The 19,110-nt window shown below is 47.4% G+C and overlaps 1 protein-coding gene and 1 long non-coding RNA gene across 5 annotated transcripts; one reads left to right on the top strand and one right to left on the bottom strand.

Annotated features, from left to right (window-relative positions):
• The first annotated feature begins 260 nt into the window (after window positions 1-260).
• DRAXIN (dorsal inhibitory axon guidance protein) lies at window positions 261-13,278 on the top strand. Of its 4 annotated transcripts, none has more exons than XM_027443083.3 (7): window positions 261-416; window positions 6,701-7,179; window positions 8,641-8,828; window positions 9,358-9,469; window positions 9,845-9,934; window positions 10,167-10,256; window positions 12,266-13,278. In XM_027443083.3, exons 2-7 carry the CDS (start codon window positions 6,723-6,725, stop codon window positions 12,376-12,378), a joined length of 1,050 nt encoding a protein of 349 aa, XP_027298884.3. In that variant the 5' UTR covers window positions 261-416; window positions 6,701-6,722; the 3' UTR covers window positions 12,379-13,278. The 4 variants fall into 4 exon arrangements, with proteins under 4 accessions (XP_027298884.3, XP_071883078.1, XP_012956665.3 ...); XM_072026977.1 differs by lacking the exon at window positions 261-416 and adding an exon at window positions 1,656-1,783; XM_013101211.5 differs by lacking the exon at window positions 261-416 and adding an exon at window positions 3,727-3,848.
• Window positions 13,279-14,177: 899 nt separating this feature from the next.
• LOC139999291 (uncharacterized) lies at window positions 14,178-19,048 on the bottom strand. The gene is made up of 3 exons (XR_011804689.1): window positions 18,099-19,048; window positions 16,819-16,955; window positions 14,178-15,219 (listed from the first exon to the last, which is right to left on the bottom strand). It is a non-coding gene; the product is annotated as an uncharacterized lncRNA (long non-coding RNA).
• Window positions 19,049-19,110: the final 62 nt, after the last annotated feature.

A 19,110-nucleotide genomic window follows, 5' to 3' on the forward strand; every position in this document is an offset into this window, starting at 1 on the left:
CCCCCTGCGGGGAGCGGGACAACCGGGCCGGCCCCCCCCCCCCGTGGCGACGGCGGGCAGGTGAGCGGGGCCCGGCCGGGGCTTCCCCGCCTTTGTCTCCGTCCTTTGTGTGCCCCGCTGCCGCCGGCAGCCCCCGCGCCCCTCCGCCTCCCTCGCACCATGGCCCCCGCACCGCGCACCCCCCCCTGCACCCCGCTCCCCCGGGATTCCCGGCGTCCCCGCTTCCTCCGCGCATTCCCCCACTGCCTCCCCCCCATCTCCATCGTCTCCTCCTCCTCCTCCTCCTCCTCCTGCCGGCTTTGCACACCCCCTGCCCCCCCCCGCAGACCCTCTCCCCTCCCCTCCCGCTGCACGCACAGCCCCTGCCGGCCCTGCCCTGCCTGCCGGGCTCGGCGCACGCCAGGAGCTGCGGACAGGTAGGCAGCGGGCTGCATGCTCCATGCTCCCCCGAGCTTTTTCTTTTTTTTTTTTTGTTTTTTTTTCCCCGTTGCTTTCTCAGGGATGGGGGGCGAGGGGAGGGCGGCACGTCCCCACTTTCCGTGCGCCCCGGAGGAGACAAAGGCCGGGGGGTCGGGGATCCCCATCCCCGCCGCCGGGATGCTCGCGGTGCCTCGGGTGGCGGCGGCATCGCGCGGGGCTGGGAGCCGGGGGGTTGGGGGACAACCGGGCACCCTCCCGAGGTGCGAGGTCCCTTCGGATGTGCCTATTGTCGCCGTGCCGGGCAGCAGCCTCCCGGTGCTCACTGTCCCGCTGCTTCGCTCGCCCTCGGGGCGCAGGATGCGCAGCGCCGTGCGCCTCCCTCCCGGCACGGCTGGGACACGGCTGGTCCCTGCCCTGGCACCAGAGGCACCGCCGTTTGCCTAGGTGGGTGCTGAGCTCCCCGGGGGTACGTCCTGGTTCGGAGCTGAGCAAAGTGGCCGAGGGGTGAGGGAAGCTTTTCCCCCGTCATTGTGTCTGCAAAACTGCGCGCCGAGCCCCTGAGTGCCCACGGGTTTGTTCTCCGCTCTTCCTCTGGTGATAAAAGTGAGATCTCGTTTCTGAATTAAATCAATTTGGCTTCCGTTAATGGCTTATTACAGCCGGTAATTCATCATGTAGGATTTAAGTGACATTTATCCAATTCACACCTGAAGTCTTCCGTCAACCGGAGGATTTAATGGAAATGGTTTTGTATTTCCATCTCCTCTCCCTTGCAGAAGGAGGCATTAATCCTACATGTTTTGGTTCAAAGTGAGAACGACACACAAGGAACAATGTTGAAAGCACAGTCTAACTGTTCTGCCACTTGGGGACGCGTCCACCGCTCCCCACGGTGAGGACTGGGCCAAACCTGCCCCTCTCCTCCCCGTCACACTGGCGGGTGCTTTCCAGCCGGGTGAGCAGTGACCTTTGCTATTGACTGTGTCTCATTTGTCACTAGGCATTGTGCATTAAGCCGGAGAGTCTTCTCTGCCGCGCTGACAGCAAGCGACTATATCTTGGATGCTAATCTCAGCCTCATTGCTATTTTAATCTCATTATTGGGTAGAGGAGCCTCTGGTTGATAGCAGGTTGCCTGTGATGGCTGTGTCAGCCACTCTGTGAAGTCCCCGAGGGAAGCAGAGCAGAGGGTACTGCATATTCATTCGTGTGCCTCTCTTCCACTTCAAAACAGTGGCTTGCTGGGCTGCTCTGTCCCCGGAGGCTGCGCCCTCCCTGTCCGAGCACTGAGCTGCGAGCGGGGAAGCGCTCCATGTGGGCCAGGGCAGGCACAGGAGAAAGGGTGGCACAGCTGCGGCTCAAGGTGAGAGGCATGCAGTGAGTTGTTGGATTTGCAAGGTGTCCAGCGATCATCAGAGCTAGGGAGCTAGAGCTTAGGGTGACTTAGTGGCTGGTGTAACGCTGCCAGCTTCCTCACAGGTCTGGGCTGCAGGAGAGGGCATTTCCTGGGCTGTGCTGCGTGAATAAGCCACTTTGGTGCTCGGGAGTCAGGAGGGCAGAGCATGGTCTGCCAGCCAGAGCTGAGCAGTGAGAGGACAGGAGCACCTGGGCCAGTGTGGCAGCAAAAAGGGAGTCCCAGTCCCAGCCCACCAACTAATGGGGAATGAGCCACGTTTCAAGTGGGCACTGGATACGGGCTGCCTTGGGGAGATGTTTGGTGGAGGCACAGGGATAACTACAGCTACTGCTTAACCCCTGCAAGCTTGAGCCTGTGTCCTGTCTCTTGTGCTGTTAGTGCATGGAATAAACCTGAATTTAGCCCTTTCTACAGCAGGGTGCTGTGCAGTGATGGCAAAAAGTGAGAGAAAACCAGCAAAATGAAAACATTTCAAAAGGTGATGGTGGGATTCAAGTAGCTGAGCCTAAATATCTGCAGAAGGAAAGTCTCTCACACCAAGCGCAGTCACGAGGGACAAGGAAACTGGAATCAGTTAAGTATGAAAGGCAGGGTGGGGAGGAAAGGTGACAATGGATACAGGCAACCTAAGAAAGGAGGAGGATAGCTCTGAAAAGGGAATGAAAAGGACTGGAGATCTGTGATCTGGGGACTTTGCTGTTCCATCATCCCAAATATGTCTGAGGCAGCAGAAAAAAAAATATCCTTTACAAAGTGAGTGTGCAAGAAATGTTGGAGATAAAGAAAGCGATATCTTTACCTGGGGGAAGAAAAGGGAAGGATGCATATAAAATTTCCTGTCTGCTTTTGGAGACCCTAGAAAACTGGGGGGGGTCCCTTGGAAATGGGAGGGTCTTCTGGCAGATTATGTATGAAGCTTCTCAGCATTTGCCTCCAGAAACAGAAAAACAGATGGAAAGAGACCCAGCAGGGAAGTGAAATCTCATTTATCTGCACAATGCCATCCTCCTGGCTCCAGCCAGCTCTCTGCATGTCAGCCACCATAGAGCCTACCCCTTCCATTCTGCTCCAGGCCTTCCCAAGCCCATCCATCACCCTATGGCTTCTTATTTACAGAGAGCCTGGCACACGAAGCTGGCTTTATTGTCTGTCATCTGTGCCACACACGCACATACACACAACACCCATGTAGATGCACATACACTTTGTCTATTGCTACAGCTTGGGGTTATCTGGAGTCCAGGAAATCTTTAAGCACTCCTGCCAAAGTCTGAGGTTATCAGAGCCAAAGAGAAATCTGGCCCAGAGTATATGCTTGGGTTCGTCTGAAGCATAGAAACTGCATCATCTGTGGTGATAAAGGATCTCCGTATTCTCTATTTCTGTGTGCAAGTGTGTTGTTCATCTTCGGTGTGACATGAAGGATGTATGTGAAAGGTTAAAGTCAGGACTGTCAGGTACCTTGTTTTAAGTCAGATTTATACATGATGATCTGATGTTAGCACTTCGTCAAATACAAAACAAATACAGCAGCAGCAGCAGAGCCTGCTTCCACAGCAAGGTGACAAAGCTCTGTTTACAGGGAGAAAACATGGCCAAGTTTCTGGGTACCCATTCAGTCCCTGGCTGCCTTGCAGGATTACAAGCAGAGAGCAGAGTAACATCAATTATATCAGTGAGTCCACAGAAGGAAACTGCCCACGGGGAAAATTACCCGAGATGCAAAAAAACTTAATTTCCCTTACAGGGTTGTGACTATCCACTACTAACCCAAAATAGATCAGAAGTATTGGCTGAGAGACAGCACTGCAACTCATTCATCAGCCCTGAGCCTGCACCCCAGGTAGCTCTAAGCCCTTATCTTTGCTTTACACATTTCCTTGCTAGTAGGCAGATTTGCTACCTCAAGGAGCAGGTGGTTCGTAATCCTGAGGGCATATAAAGGAAGTGCAAAGTGCTGGGTTAAGTAAAGAGGGTGCAGGTCTGGTGTTGTGGAGAGCTGCAGGAGCAGGTTAGTACGTTGGCTATTTCCTTTATTAATACACTATCCCTAAGAGGATGATTTTGGGATTTGGTACAATGTATGTTTGGTTTAGAGCAATTTGGGAAAGGCATCTCCTTACAAGAGCAGACATTTTTCCTCCTTTCCTCCTGACAAATGCCTCACTCAGGGCAGAATTTCACCTTTTATAGAAAAGGTGCATCAGCACAGTGAGAACGTTGCTGTGAGAAGTCCTGGGCTAGCACTGACATCTTTTGTGCACTGCATTCCTGAGAGAGGACAGGGTGGAGTTTGCTTTAGTACTTAGAAACTGAGGGACCAGAGCACTGAGGAGAGGAACCAGGGATGTTGTTTTGTCATCTAGCTGTCCTGTGGAAGTGTGAATTTTACAGCCTTTTTAAGGGCAAGAAAAACTGAGGAGGTAGGAAGAGGTTTCTGCAGTTACAGATAAATGACAGCATAGAAACACCTGCTTATGAGAAGGCTGGGACTTCTGTCCCTCTGGCACAGGCTGCATTAATAGAAGGTACCAAAACTGGTCCATTTTGGTTGGGCAAACAGCTCAGGGCTCCCCTGACAAAAGTGCAGTCCAGGTGCATTATTAATGCGTTATTAGTCATTTATGTGCATTATTAATGCAGCATTCCCAGCGACAGCCGTGCATCGTGTTAGCCTGTCCTCTGAGCCAGCGCAGAGCTGAGGCAACCCGTGTGCTCCGGCTGCACTTTCCTGCTGTGTCATGCCAACAGGCCAGCTGAGCAGCTTAAACGAATGCCCCCTGCACTTTGAAGCAGGCCTTCTGTTTAACTGCCCTGCAGCATCTAGCTGTTCTCTGGCTCCTGCTGGAAACTAGGATCTGCTGCTAATGTGTCTGTCAGGTTCGTCTTCAAAGGGGCCGTGTCTGTGTGCCTGAGATTGGAGGCACCTGCCTCGCATTTTCTTCGCACTTGTTCTCTCCTGTTGGCACTTTGCCTATAGATGGAGAGGGAAGATGCTGTTTCCAGCTCTTTGAGTTGTTGTGTGTGATGCCTCGATCCAGCTGGTATGCTCTGGTTCTTGAAGAGAAAATCCTTGGAGGGAAAAAAAAAATGTGGATGCAGAGCTTGGGTTTTGCTTGGCTGCTATTTGTTACACTGGTTTTGAAGCAGGAACTTCCAAGTGCTCTGCTAATAGATTTAGCTGTCTGTCTGGTTTTCCTTTGTCTCAGGTAGCTGCCAATAAAATGTCATTTTTTAGTGTTATATCTTCTGGAACTGAGCTACTCGGCACCTCCCAAATCAGCCCTCAACTAGCAGTTTGTTGTCTTTTGTGGCCAGTGGACGGATCTGCTCTTCAGGCTCTGCCTCTCTCTTTCCGGGGAGGTCTGGACTGAAATTTTGCTCCCAGTCTCTAAGCAGAGATGCATCTTGTAAAGGCAGAATCTGCTGGTGGATGAGTGAGCAGTCTTTTTGGTTAAGAGGATGGAGACATCTCTAAGCCCTCCAGATGCTCCATGAAGCTGGGGCTGCAATGATGGCAGAGGCTCCAATGACTCAAAATGCTTCAGATGCACCTCATGGGTTGAAAGAAAAAGGGAAAGGAAGGACTGAGGTCATTCTTAGGGTGATTCCTGTCAGCTCCACAAAAAGACACTGAGATGGGCTTTGAAGGATATTCCTCTTCACAGGTGACACAAGTGACAATGGCTGGTCAAAGAGAAGGAAAGGTTGGAGGAGGGGATTGAGTGAGCAGCTGGGGCTGTGAAGAGCTTTGTGACATTATTTCTCAGGGTAAGCAAAGGATTGCTTTTCTGAGTGTTACGGGGATCTCTGGCTCTAAGCATGCCTTCGTGCTGCCCAGACTGAGGGGGACAGTCCAAGAAAGCTACCTGAAAGTGAAAGGCTCACTAAAAATGCTGAGTTATTTGCGGGAAAGGGCAGGGAAGAATGACCAAATTAGAGAAGTTTCTAACTTGTGCAATATCCCAAAGCCATGTCTCATAACACAAACACAGGGATGAAGAAAGACCCTTGAAAATATTCCAGTGAAGCAGAGTCAATGAGAATTCTCTAGCCACTGTGCTGAGACTTGGTCTCAGTGCTCTTTGGATTTTGGTTACCCTCCCAGTCAGAGCCTCACCTGGTGGGTGAGGTGAAGGGATTTGTGCAGGGCCAGGGAGGGAAGCAGGACAAGCTGAAGAAAATTCAGCCTGCTTTCCTTCCCCTTGACCAGCATCCGCTGCTCTGCTGACAGCAAATTTGTTCTTCTGCTCCACTGAGATATCAGCACAAAATTTGCAGTTTTTTTTCTTCCCTTGACCGTTTTCAGGCAGCCTGCAGCAGTATGTGTGCGCATCACGCCTCTCCGTCTCAGGCTGCTCAGGGCTGTTGCTGGTCCTGCGAGGCCACCAACTGTCTCCGGTTCTGTTCATCTTGACATCTTCATCGAAAGGAAACCAGCTGAGGGGGGAGACCTGGTGCCAGCCAGCCCCAGGATGCCAACCTGGCACCAAACTGGCCCAGCCTGACAGCTGGTGCTGTACAGGCAGCTCGGGGGCTGAGGCCTGCAGGAGCAGCCCCTCAGATGGCAGGCTGTGAATGGGAGGTTAGGGGAGCTCGTCAGCCATCAAAGGGAGATGTCCTGCTGATTGATGGCCCTCATTTGCACATGAAACTGGGACCTCTCAGCCCTGCAGGCCTTGCACGTGTGTCTCAGCTGCTGTAAACAGGGCTGGGAGAGGAGATAACGGAGGAGGGAAAACCTCTCTGCCAGCTCTGGACACCTTAAGTGTTGTCATCTAAGTTAACCTAGGTTTGATTCTTGGTTGCCTTCACAGAAGCTGGTTGCTTAATGTGTTTTGTTGTTGTTTGTTTTAATTACAGGTGAGGCAGAGCACCCAGGATTATGGCAACTTCTTCCACCTTCTTCTCCGCTTTTCTTCTCCTGTGTGTGCTGGTTCTTTCTGACATCAGCGTTGCGGTCTCCTTGGACCCTGGCACGAAGCTAAAAAATGTTCCAGAGAACAACAACCACCTTCAAAACCAAGAGATGTGGCTGCAGCAGCCCAGAAGCGGGCACCACCACAAGCATGGCCTGGCCAAGAAAGAGAGGGCCCACGCCATGCCTCCTAGAGGGCAGCTGGCTGTGGAGGAGGCCCTCAGGCCGGGTAGCGGAGCTTCAGCCGTGGAAGAACCAGCACCAGGACAGCCAGCAGCCCTGAAACAGGACAAGGATGTGTTCCTGGGTTTTGAGTTCCCACATCCTGAGAGGGAGAACCAGTCCCCTGGGTCTGAGAGAGGGAAGAAGCAGAGCAGAGAACACCGGCGACACAGCCGCAGGGACAGGCTGAAACACCACAGAGGTATTTGAGCTCGCAGGGAAGCTGAGGTTGTTGGGTCGCATGAAATGAGCCTCAGCTGTGTGAGGGCAAGAAGCTGGGGCTGTGGTAGAGCCACATGGGTGTGCAGAGGGTGTGGGGTGCGTGCCTGCTTGGGGGAGAAATCGGCCAAACAAAAGAGGCACAAGAAAAGAGGGAAGTCTAGAACTGGAGGTTTTTACTGCTGGCTGCAATTTTCTGAAAATGACCTGGTTTGCCTTACAGGGGAGAGCTCTGAAAGCTCCTAGGACTGGGGGGGTCGGTTTGGGGTGGCCTGCTTTGTTTAGTTGGCTTTTAATCAAGTGGTTCAATTTATGAAGAAACATCTCCAAGCCATGCTCAGTCTCTCCACTGACTTCGAAACATGACCAGAACTAGAAATAATTAGAACAGCAACAAAAAACCGCCTAGCTTGAAGATCAATTTCTTTTCATCACAGCTTGTATTCTTCTGTGCTTCTGCTGAACTATAAAAAATACAGCTTTTGCACATGTGAAATTGCAGTAATTATGTTAAAATATGGCCGAAAATGTTGCTAAAAGTTTTTGACCGGGACTGCTTTCCTTCACAGGTCAAGTTGTGGGTGTGCGTCTCTGCGGTATGGTGTACTCAGTGTGGTAAATCTTTAGTTCAATTAAAGCCAGGCAATCTGTGTCAGTCCACACCATTTGACAAGTTGGGTGTCAGTGTCCCTGCCTTCCAGCTATCACCCCTCCCTGCATCAGCAAGAAGAGCTCTATTGTTTTCTCAGGGGACTGGCTAAACAACTCACATTAAGCAATATATAAGAGCACGCAACAAAGCTGGTTCAAAGCAATATTTGCAGACTACAAAACAGGCCTCATATCTAGTTGTATATTTAGGTGTAAGTTAAGGTCTATATTAAAATTAATACTTTGCAAAAGCATGGATCAAGCTGTAAGGTTATTCTTATTTCAAGTTAGGTAGGTTCCAACTTGAGCTAGACAGAAAGAACCCACTCTTAAAATGAAGTAAGAATGTGTTTACAGGAATTTGCAAAAGTTTAAACCATTGGTTTAAAAATGGTTAAACAGGTGCATTTTGTATTCCCAGGACCAGACAACAGGGATTGTTCTTAAAACAATTGACATGCTACGCTTATAGCTTCAAGAAATTTTGAAGATTCTCATTTTCCTTAGGAAGAAATCCATCAATTCTTAAGTAAGAAATATATATACCTGCACTTTCTTGAAGATATGTCTGATTTCAGCATGTAAGAATCAAGGTGCATCTACTGTAGGCCTGATCTTTCACTTCAATAGCACATGACTCTGCTTTACACTGGTCTCAACAGCAGATCAGGCTGGTAGAAAACCAGGCAGTGGTTGGATGAAGTCTGGATTCCTTTGACTCAAAATTTTCCATGGCACGCAGAGAGGAGAGGGGTGAGCAAACTAATGCTGCTGTGCCTGTTGTCCTCTGCAGGGAAGACTCCTGATGCTGGGCCAAGCTCCTTGTACAAGAAGCCTGAAAGCTTTGAAGAACAGTTTCAAAACCTCCAGGCAGAGGACGCTACAAGTCTGACTCCCACCACGCTGCTCTTCACTGCCCTGGAGCTAGTCGTTTCAACAGATGAGCCTCCTGTTCTTCCAGCCACGTCACCACGGTCACAGGTAAAGAGACAATGGGTAACTGCACTGTACCTCTGATGCAGACAGAAATCTCCTACAGCTAAGGTCCAGTTTCTTATTTTTCAGTTAGAGGTAAGTGCTTGCCTAACACCATGCCTCAGAGGCAGCACTCTGTCTTGGAGACATCTAAGCACAACATGAACAGTTCCTACAGTCACTTCTCTTCCAGGCCCTCTCTCTCCCTTAGCTAGCCATCTTCATTCAGCTTTAAGGAGTGGAAAGGCAGTAGTAGCACTCAGCAGGAGAGGCAGCATGTTCTAATGCTGCTTGTGGCTTTTCTTCCTCATGTATAAGCAGTGGAAGCTTCCCTCTTGGTTTCAGCTGGAACAAGAGAAAGCTCCTTTCTTCTGAAAAATGAGATGCTAAGAGTCCGCAGGGGATGAGGTGGGGGTGAGGGCTGGAGAATTATGAAACCTCATTAAGGTCTGAAAGCACAGGGAAAATTTGCAAATGCTTCCGTGTCACTACAGAAGTGTAATCCACTGTCTCCTTGGTTTCTTGTGGTTTGCAGGCCCGGCTCAGGCAAGATGGGGATGTGATGCCCACCTTAGATATGGCACTCTTTGACTGGACAGACTATGAGGACCTCAAACCAGAAATGTGGCCATCAGCTAAAAAGAAAGGTGCTAAACTTACATTGCTGAGCTCCCCATCCTCTTTCCCAGAAGTCATTCTGTAAGTCTTTGCCTATGGTTAGTGTTCACAGAAGGTGAATTGCTGAAGGATATCAGATCATAGAGGCAGGAAAAGAGCAAAAAAGCATAATGCTGATTGTATTTTGTGTTTTGTTTCAGCATGCTTATTGTTTTGGATGAACAGTTTGAGGGCAAAGGAAAAATGGTTAAATAGAGGGTTGAGAAGCGGGGAGAAGACTAAACTATAAAGGTTTAGGGTTCAGATTCCTGAAGTTTAAGGCTGTTCTCACCCTAGAATGATGTAGCCTCCAAAATAAAAACACTAGTGTGAAATTTTCTACCAGCATCAATTCTTTTCCATAGAGAAACGCCGCAGTAAGAGCCCCAGCAGTGGAAATGAAACCGTGTCGTCAGAAGGAGAGCCGTGTGACCATCACCTGGACTGCCTCCCAGGTGGGGATCAGCCTGATAGCCATTTCTCCAAACACTAAATTGTTTGAAATCCAGCCCAGGTTCTGATATAAGTAACCTGATTTTTAATACTGTTAGAAAGTGGTATGCCCAGAGGGCAAAGGCTCTGTGGGTGTGTTGCAGGAACAGATGATGTCTGTAAGACAGCTGTCGTGGATGGTATAGTTTACAGGTGAGTAAACCAGCTATCCTGACCTTTGCTCCCGTGTTGCAGGCTCTTGCTGTGACTTGCGTGAGCACCTCTGCAAACCACACAATCGAGGCCTTAACAACAAATGCTACGATGACTGCATGTGCACAGAAGGTGAGTTCAGCTTCTTATTCCCCCACTTCCAGCTGGCTTAGTAGTTGGCCAAGTTGTCTGGGAATAGTGGTCTCCAGGCAAAAATAGGAGCCAGCTCTGCTGTTCTTAGCCTTTCCCTGCCACTGACTCACAACATGACCAGTGAGTCATCTAGGATATCTTGTTTTCTCTCTTGGAAAAAAAGAATCCTGATATCTGCAAACCTATCTAACAGAAGAAGCCGTTGTATATTAACACCTCAATGGGGCTTTGAAGTCTCTCATGCTATGAAACTGTCTTACTATCCTTGTTTCACACGAGTTTATTCTTACTATGGCTTTTCTGACTTAATTTCAACTGAAACTGTAGTAATTTAGGAGGTGTGGGCAGGACACGGATTTCTGCTTCTTAAAACTGTTTCTGGAGAATCCACAGCAGCCCTTAGTAGACAGTTACATTATGAAGATGTTGGAAAGCACTCTTTTAGTTTGAACATGTTCAGGATCAGCTCCAGGCACGGGGTCTTGTCTGCCAGAACACCGGCTGCCAAGTTTTGTGACCTGTCTTAAGTACCTAGTGACTTTGACCAGGTCATTCACCTACTTCTTAATCCAGTTAAACCAACTGATTTCGTGGAGCTGTAATGTTAAATGATTGTCTTCACCTTGGGCATGTCATGCAACACTTGAAGGTCCTCATCAGAAGATATTCTGATAGATTAGCCTAGGAAAGTGTTTCTGCGAGCCTAATGAGTGCTGCCTCTGGCCCTGCTTTATTTTTATGTTAGCTGTAAGTTGATGACAAATGTGAATCTTCTGTAGCACTAAAAAGATCCCCAGAGACAGAAGGTCCAGATAAGACAGCCAAGATGCTTAGATAAGAGCCAGAGCTCTGATCTTGTGTGCTCTCTTTCTGGGAAGCCTAACTGCCCTGGGGGGATTGGTAATGAGGGGCAGAAACCCAACTTGAAGGTAGCCTGATCTCAACATAGCCCAGGGCATGCACTCCAAAAGGCAGCTCAGTGACCTGTGACATCAGATGGGTCTCCTGTGTACAAGTACTCAAGGACAGTTTATGGGCTGTCTTATTACAGAAGCTATAAATCACCAGCTTTCCCCTCTCTGGAGGTGCTGGCACTGTTGCTGTCTGCTCTGGAAGTAAAGAGAGTTGCAGTTTTTGGTATGATAACTCGGTTCTTGGCAAGAACCGCAGTGATCAGATCCTGGACTACCGAAAATCAAGGCTTTCATAGAAGTTACTTGCGCATAGTCTGTCTGGCCCCCCTATCTATGCATTCTGTTGTAACAAAGGCAGATAATAGGTACCACAAAGATATATCAGTACCAGGAAAAAAAATGAGTTAGCCTGACCAGAGGCTCCCATTGCCTTCCACTGCCATGGGAAACTATGTACTGATGTTTGGTTTTGGTTTAACAAATAATTCCCCCAGAAGTATTCATCAAAGATATCTCGCATGGCTTCCTTCAGACCCATCACTTCTAGCATCCATAGTATAGAAATTGAAGGAGATGAGCTTTGGATCAGACCTCCCAGTGCTTCAGTCTCTTCCCTCCTCTCCCGAAGCTTCAGAGAAACAAATAGCAAAGGGAGCTTCCCAGCCACTGCTGCTGCACATTAAGTCTATGGTAATTTCCCACTGGAGAGATCACTTAGACAGTAATGGGAAGTAATAGAGGGAAACCAAGCAGGGCTTCCATAAAATCACTGGAAACAATTGGGATAATTCATTGGTATTTCAAAAAGCCAGTGTAACCTTCTGCCAGAGCCAATGAATCCCGAACCAGAGCAGTGAGCCAAGCAGGATAAATAGCGGGGCCAAGGAATTAATCTGCCCTGCCCATGTGAACCATTCCTCTGCCACCTCATTTGACACAACCCAGGCTTCCCAGGCCTGGGGCTGTGCCCACTGCAGGAAGTTTTGTCACGAACCAAAGCTGAGAGCTAACTGATGTTACTGCCGTAACAAGCCTCAGTCCCTCCTGCTCACCATGCTTGTTTTTTTCCTACAGGGCTACGCTGTTACGCCAAATTCCACCGGAACCGACGAGTGACCCGGAGGAAAGGGCGCTGTGTGGAGCCCGAGTCAGCCAACGGAGAGCAGGGATCGTTCATTAATGTTTAGGAGGGTGGGATGTGTCTCCTGCCTGGACGGTCAGTAGCTGGGGTCCAACCGCTTATACCTAGCAGCGGGGATTAGAGAGAAAGTCAAGGAAATGACTGAAGCTGCAGGACAGGCTCCAACAAGGCTGGTGTTAATCATAAATAGAGTGGTCTCAGCCTTTCCCATACCAGGACTGTATTTCCCCTCCCTTCCCTCAGCACATACCTGGCCTTGACCTGGGTCCCCCTTTCCCAGTTGGCTGGAGGTGATCCTGCCTGCCACTCTGGCCCTGGCAGGGAAAGGTTCTGCAGTTTCATCTCCTCCTCTCAAAAGAGTCAAGATATGGAAGATTCTTCAGGTCAAGGGGAAGAGGTAAAGCTTATGCCTTACCTTTCAGCTGTTGTTTGAGAAGAAACGTAGATGCTCCTTAAGGATTGGAGGTTTGTAGAGGATAGGAAGCTTGTAGCCTCCAGGAGGAAACAAAAATGGGAGATGAAGATGGATCAGCAGGAAGCTGACTGCCTGGGTGAGAGGGGACCCTCTGACATTGCTCTTGCTCCCTCCTTTGTTCACTGCTACAGGCAGATATTTCCTAGCAGTTACACACTACCACTTCCTACCTGTCTTCTTTGGGACTATCCACTCCTATCCCTTCCTGCCTCTCCTGCTCCCGCAGAACAACCTGGTTTCTGCAAGGATGTGACATCCCAGCCTGCAGCTCTCACTCATTAGTTATCCTGCCGAGTCTGTTATTTTTAATGATAATTTTTAGGAGCTTTCTGGGGAAGTGATAGTTTTCCTAGTGAGCCAAAAATAAAGTTTTTGGTAACAGGAGATAGGAACAGGCTGTTCCGTTGTAGTAAATCCTGTGACATGTTGCATGTGTGTTTCCATGATATGTAAATAAAGCTACAATAGATATTCTTTGTGCAACTCTTCTGCTTCTTTCACTGCACCTAAGGATGGGGCAGGAGCCAGAAGGGCCTACAGGAGAGCTGGCCAGCAGGTAACACTGATAACTTCAGGTAATCAAACAGAGCAATTGTGTCACTTGGTAGAAAAATTTCTCTACCTAAACTGGGTATTTAGGCTGCCCAGTATCCTCACTCAAATTGCAGCTGTCTATTTCTTTTGCCTGGTAACTATCCAGATATTTAAAACTTCTCTAAATTTACTAAGTAACTATTGACTTCATTGATATATCAAGGCAACGTGGGCTACCTGTGTTATATGGGAATAGCGTTAATCAGTAAAGATGTTCTTTTCTACTGTTGTCATCCCCAGCAGCCTGGCTTCTGGTGGGAGACAGCTGTGAAGCCTTTCAAATGTTAAATTCCATAACCTGAATGTTTACAGCACTTCGTGTAGGAGTAGAAATATTAATCCTGGTGCTTTGGTCAGAATCCTCTTTATGCTGCTCCCTCAAATCCCCCCGTGTTCCATTAGGGGAGGCAAACCTCCATTTTGCACTCTCTTTCTGTTGTAGTGTTACTCTGCGTTGTGTATTCACTCGGATGCTGCTAGCATAATGGTTTATGCCTCCAATATGAGTGCCCAGTCATGACTACAGAGATATGCTATGAATACAGTAGTGGTTCTGACCCACATCCACCTGCACTGCTAGGAGATGCACTAACAGAGGAATCTGTAAAGGAGGGTTTAGGCAAAATCTAAACAGCTGTGGCCAGATGAGCGTCAGATTTTTACTTACAGCTTTACAATCTCAACCCCAAAATTAGGAGTAAATAAAGGTAGTTTGGCTCCAGCTCTGTGCCGTGACAGCAAGGATGCAATTTGTTAAGCCAGAGAGAGAAATGCAACCCCTCCCTCAGCCCAGATGCAGAATAGTGGGTGGTACTGCCAGTGCTATTGTCAGTGAAAGCATAAAGGGAAAAAGGCCATAATTGATCACAGTCAATTGCAGAGCTCTCAAACCCCAGGCTGTGTGACACCAATGAGAACCACATGCACAGTCTTTGTCAAAGCCAGGTTTTAATACCACAGCACTTTCCAATATAAGAGCTGAGGTCTGCGATGGATGAGTGCAAATAAAAGCAAAGCTGGAAATTTTGCAGGGATCTTTATCCTCGGTGATGCAGGTACTCATTGCCCCATGTATAACAAGAATCCTTGTAGGATCCTGGGCAATGTTTTGAACACAACTATGTTGCAAATCACGTTCAATACAAGCAAGTATGAATTTTGAGCCAGAGCTTTTAGATGTCAACAGGGGACCTCTTGCTTCTTCTGCTTCAGGTCTGCTATTAACTGAACATAAAGGACAGCTGATTCTTAATTGGTGGGATTAGTTAAATGTCTAAGGACAGTGAAAATAGAGTTAATTATAATGAATTAAGTCACAGGATTATTGGATTGATTGCTCACATTGGAGTTTCAGAAAGAGAGCTCATGACCAAGACTCATTCTTTCTGAATCAAAATGTGATGTTGCAGAGGTGAAGCAGAAGGGGTGAGCAGCAGTGGTGTGTGTGCATGCTGCACTGCCACAGCAGTGCGAAAAGAATCAGACAACCTGATCTATGTATCTGCCAGATAAACTACTGACTTCACAACTGCAGTGCAAAGGAAAGCTGTTGAGTAAATAACATGCCAAGATGTAAAATGCAAGACAAGCTCATGACATAAAACCCTAGGGCAACATTTGTAAAACAGCAAGTCCAACCCACTTCTGAGCATCAGAAAGCTTTTTAGTGCTGCTCTGTGCTGTCTCAGGGGCATGACAGCAGTCGCAGTGATATTATCACTAGGTTACATTTAGCAACTTTCCCCTTCCTTCCTTCCTTCCCAGTATCTACCAGTTGCAATGCAGTCAGTGACAATTCTGCCTTTGGGGGCATTAGTCCTGAATAAGAGAGAGAGACAAACGTCAAGCAAATCTTGTTTTATATGTTCTTCTCAACAGATCATTTGAGAAACTCAAATTAAGATTTCACACAAACTCAGCTTCTCTACTGCCCCCAGAGAGCTTAATTCTCTTAGAAGATTTTACTATTGTCTTGAAAGGACTTTGGATCAGGCCCAAAACAGCCATAGCAGGGCTCTGTGGAATATTTTTGAAAGTTAATTGCGGTACATGCATGCAAGTAAGGTGAGTGACAGTCACACCCAAACTCCTGCTCTATAGCTACCACTGTTAGCAGCCTCACAATGAGTCCGAGGGGTATACATCGTTTTAAACCACTTCTCCAAGGGTGAGAATCATTAGACATGGAAAAGAGAGGACAGCGTGCTGATTTGACATAATCATCTCAGCAGCTGCCTGCTCTGTGAATGGTGTTGAATCTCAGGGATGTTGCTGGCAGTTGCCAAAATGATAACTGCAAGGGAGACGAGGAAGGGAAGCACAAATTAAAACACTTGGGAATCATTCTGTCTCAGGTCTGTAATAGTCTGCATTCATTTTAGCTTGGGGGTGTTTTATTGAAACCCCCTTTCTCCCCCCTCCCCCAGTAATTACCGTGTTGTCAATCCACAGCATGTGAAAGTGCTTCAATTTCAAACCCATCCTATACTAAATTGTTCACATCTATGCCAGTCAGACTCTCCTACATAAAGCCCATAGAAAACACTGCTTTCACATTTTTTATCAGAAAGAACGAGGGCTGTTTTTTTCTTTGAACATTCTGAGTACAACAGTTCCACAAGTACCCCATAAACTCATTTCTGATATGTCAATTCTTTTAGAGGGCCAGTTAAAAAGAGTAGTCCCTCAATTAGATCCCTAGTTAGATTTTAGAAAAACAGGAGTAGCAATTCCTTGCTGAGATTAGAAGGGACTTTTTAATCCTATCTTTCAAGATACCACATTAAGGTAATCCTCCCCACTCCCTACATAACGTTGCCATAGACTGTTTTACAGTGAAGTTCCTCCCAGCGTAACAAAATGTCTTCAGTGTCCCCTCCGATCCAAATGATATTTCTGCTTGCTGATTTCCCTCTGGGATCTAAATTTGCGGAGCCAGGACTTCTATATGTCCTTACTCCCTGCTTATTCAGAAAGGCTCTGTTGAAACTACATGCATCTGTGCAGAGCTCATGCTTTCAGTGCTCTTGGCTCTGCAGGCAGGGCACAACTCAAAGACACCACGGCAGCTGTGGCTGCAGTCATTAGTCACCTTCAGACTAGACCCCTAGTGAGTGACAAGGCAGAACTATGAGTGGAGAGCTTGTCTCTATCTCCATCAGCCAGATAAGTACAGCAGGAGGAACTGTGTTAATGCCCATACTTCCCCACAGAACTGCTATCACCTTGCACACCAAAGGCACAGTGTCCTGAAGATGCAAGGAAAATATTTCTGCCTGATTTGCCTCACTTTTATGCTGCCAGGAAGGGAGTCAGCTGTGTATTAGGTTTTTATTTGGTCTACACAAGAAATGCTACCAATACAATTGGCGTAAAGCAGCTAATTGCTGGATATTAGGTGCAGTGAGCTGAACTCACCTAAATCAGTCTTCTAGTTAGGAAAATCTCCGTATCCTGTTTCCAGTCTCCTGGGGATATCTGCTTCTCCCTGCAGGTCTTCTTTAACTTGCTGCTTATCTTTCTCACCATGTTTACGTTGCTTTGAGTTATCAAGCCTAGGGAAGGGAACAGAGGCAGCAGGTTACATGGAGAGGCAATTTACAAGGTACAAGCAAAGCAAAGAAGAGATAAAAAACAACTAACCCACAGATCAGGTAGGTGTGAGAGACGTGCAAATGCATAATGTCTATCATAGCTCTCATTGTTTTCAAATCCATGAGATCATTAAGACATTTCTAAGTCCCCTGAGTCCATGACATGCAAGCCCAGGATATAATAAGCAGGGCTGAATTAATTGCACAATACATTGATGAACAAAATGAAGTAAAGTGCTTTTATTGTACAAGGGGAAATGAATGCTTTGCATTAAATAGCAGTCACATCAATCCAAATTATGGCTCACACTGCATAAATGATAATGAGACTCCCTGTGTCACTCAGAACAAGTGAGAATGCTGAATGGAGTAAAGACACCCACAAACTGCTGCATCTGAACAGTGTAAGTGCTGCATCTGAAGTATAAGTGCTTATACTTAAACTGGGCTGCTGCTTAACAGTGGAATTTGTCATTAGAACAAACCATATTCCCTTGCTAGATACTTCTCCTGGTAGAAGGGCATCTCTATTGCAGCTTGTACCCAAGCACTGAGCCAGCAATATGGATATTCAATTCTCTCTTTATCCTTTATCTTTTTTTTTTTTTTTTTTTTTTTTTTTTTCCCAGATGTCAAATCTTCTTTTTGCCATTTAGGGTAAAATCTAGTCCTCAACATCACTGGGACAATTAGCACTGATCCCATTTGATACCAGTACTTCTGTGAATAGAGGCAGGGCTTCCCTGCAGGACACAGAAATGTAAATGAAGTCACAGCTGATGTGGCAATAGATGAGTTATATTTCAATCTTTCATCTCATAAAGTGTCACAATAAGAGATTTCTGGGAGGGACTTCTGTGGCTTATTTTTACTAATGTTTTGAGCTGAGTGAGTCTTTTTTTTCTGCTGCTTTTTCTGTTTAGCATTTTATAGATTATGTGATTTTAGCATTTAATATTCTGCCTTGGGAGATCTTCAAATGTGCTGCATATCAGCAGTCAACAGGACTCAGGATGCAGTGAAGGACAGGCCAGACAGGGCTTGTTTTTGGCTTGTGTGAATGTGTGAGTATAGATTCAACACTGCATGACTCTGGTACATAACCTTGCACTGCACTGCTTGAACTGGAAATGGTAGTGAAGGGTGACTCATAACATTTCCACATTCAGCTTCTGCAATGAACTTCTGACTCCTCGCTCATTCCTGAGAGGCCCCATCTTTTCTGTAAGAATAAATTACAATTGACCAAGTAAAATGTCTTGTTCTTACACTGTAGACAGGTAAAGCATACACTGGGCGAGGAAGGGAGGGTTTGAGAGGGGTCACCCTTACTTCTTGGTTCTCTTAGCTCATTGCCATCCCTGGAGAGAAGACTGTTATTATGAACAGGGCAGGAAAGAAAAGGTATAGCTGTACCACAGGGGCTTGTGTTGGTCACTTACTTACCAGCTCTAAAATTGGAAAAGCTTTCTTTCAGAACAAGACACGGAAAGCTCCTGATTTCACCAGCCTTTTGCACAGAGATCAGTCATCATGTTCTAGGGAAAAATCTAGAGCCAAAGGAGCCAGCTAAATACCTGCCAGCTGTCCTAGCTACGTGGCTAGAGACTCCAGCACTCGACCACAAAGACTGACCCGAACATGACACGGTTATTGTGTGACACAGCCGAGTACAACCAGCATGCTGCAATTTTTTATTGGTGTCTATTAAGGGCATCTTTGGCACTGCTCACTCCTTTTTTGTCACAGCACTGGTGGGCACACAAAAGCTTTCTCTTTCCCCAGGACACTTCTAAGTCCTAAACACGCATTATTAGCCTTTAGACTCTGTTGGACCAGATGATCTCAGAGCCCTTTTCCGACCTAAATGATTCTGTGACTCCGTACAGCCCAAATACGCTGTCAAACCTTCCCTCAGTGGTGCTATTTATGTAACCAGCAGGAAGAACTGTTTGGCTGGATGTTAGGAGCCAACAAACACACATCTAGATAGTGGTGGCTTTCGATCTCGGTGTTCAATACATGCCAGGTGTACCCTCCAAAATCCCCGTGCGTGTGACAGAGGGCGCGGTGCGGGGCAGGGCCCAGGCCTCCACCTCCCTCCAGACCCTACAAA

Source organism: Anas platyrhynchos, chromosome 22 (genome assembly GCF_047663525.1).
Source record: "Anas platyrhynchos isolate ZD024472 breed Pekin duck chromosome 22, IASCAAS_PekinDuck_T2T, whole genome shotgun sequence".
NCBI classification, from domain to species: Eukaryota; Metazoa; Chordata; class Aves; order Anseriformes; family Anatidae; genus Anas; species Anas platyrhynchos.